This window comes from Antrostomus carolinensis, unplaced genomic scaffold, assembly GCF_000700745.2.
Source record: "Antrostomus carolinensis isolate BGI_N321 unplaced genomic scaffold, ASM70074v2 scaffold31399, whole genome shotgun sequence".
Classification (NCBI taxonomy): Eukaryota; Metazoa; Chordata; class Aves; order Caprimulgiformes; family Caprimulgidae; genus Antrostomus; species Antrostomus carolinensis.
The window spans coordinates 1-1,021 of NW_010336921.1; the positions used below are offsets into that span (position 1 = coordinate 1).

The following is a 1,021-nucleotide window of genomic DNA, read 5'->3' on the forward strand; positions in this document are numbered from 1 at the left end:
CTTATTGCTATAGTCAGAGCAGCAGAGTGGCCAGGAGGAATTCAGGAGTTCCCTGGTTTAGGGGAGAGGATGAGGACATGTCCGAAGCTGAGGATTTGCCATCAGGAGGGTGGGCTCTCATCTTTCTGGGGAAGGGGAAGGAGGGAGCTGCCTTCTCTCGCCAGCCCGGCCGTGGTGCCAGCAGCGCCGGGGCTGACACTGTTATTGCTATAGTCAGAGCAGCAGAGTGGCCAGGAGGAATTCAGGAGTTCCCTGGTTTAGGGGAGAGGATGAGGACATGTCCGAAGCTGAGGATTTGCCATCAGGAGGGTGGGCTCTCATCTTTCTGGGGAAGGGGAAGGAGGGAGCTGCCTTCTCTCGCCAGCCCGGCCGTGGTGCCAGCAGCGCCGGGGCTGACACTGGGATGGAGAAGAGTTGTACTCATGTCCAGGAGGAAACACACCGTCCTCTCCAGGGCCTCCTGCCCTCTCTTGAGGCCGAGGCTGCCACTGAGACTGTACAAACTTATTGCACCTCACAGCAGCAGGGACCGGGGAAGGGCACTGGGTGAGCTGGAGAAACAGGCAGACACCCCCAGCCCGTCCCCCCCACCCCACAGCTAGTTGCGTTGACTGGCCAGCTCCTGGGAGATGAATTTCCGAAGGCGCTCGAGGTACTGGCTGTAGAGTTCAATGTCATTGTGCCCGGCCCCGTCCACCCACAGCGGCTCCACAGCCTTGGGGCAGCGTTCAAAGAGCGCCAGGCCGTGGGAGAAGTCGATGACTTCATCCTCCGTGCCGTGGATGATGAGGACGGGAGAGGTGATTTTGGAGATCTTCTCAATGCTGCCAAGAAAGTGGGAGGGGAACAGATGAGAGAGGGGGTGGTAAGTACAGGGATCAAGGCACCCCCATTCCTCCTGCCCCCCGAAACACATCCCCTCGGGGAGAGGGATCAGGAAATGCTCTTGGATCACAGCAGATCACGAGGACACGGAGCTTCTGCCAAGGATGAGCTCCAGGACAAGATCTTCCCCAGCGTG

The 1,021-nt window shown here is 59.3% G+C and overlaps 1 protein-coding gene across 1 annotated transcript in view; it reads right to left on the reverse strand.

The window, feature by feature from the left end:
* Nucleotides 1–389: 389 nt before the first annotated feature.
* The window catches only part of LOC104530459 (alpha/beta hydrolase domain-containing protein 17A), a gene marked incomplete at its 5' end in the record, with an annotated part of 2,902 nt that continues 2,270 nt past the window's right edge, over nucleotides 390–1,021 (reverse strand). The window contains one exon of the mRNA XM_029086752.1: nucleotides 390–824. Within this exon, the coding sequence (XP_028942585.1) occupies nucleotides 599–824 (226 nt within the window). The remainder of the gene's footprint in view (nucleotides 825–1,021) is intronic.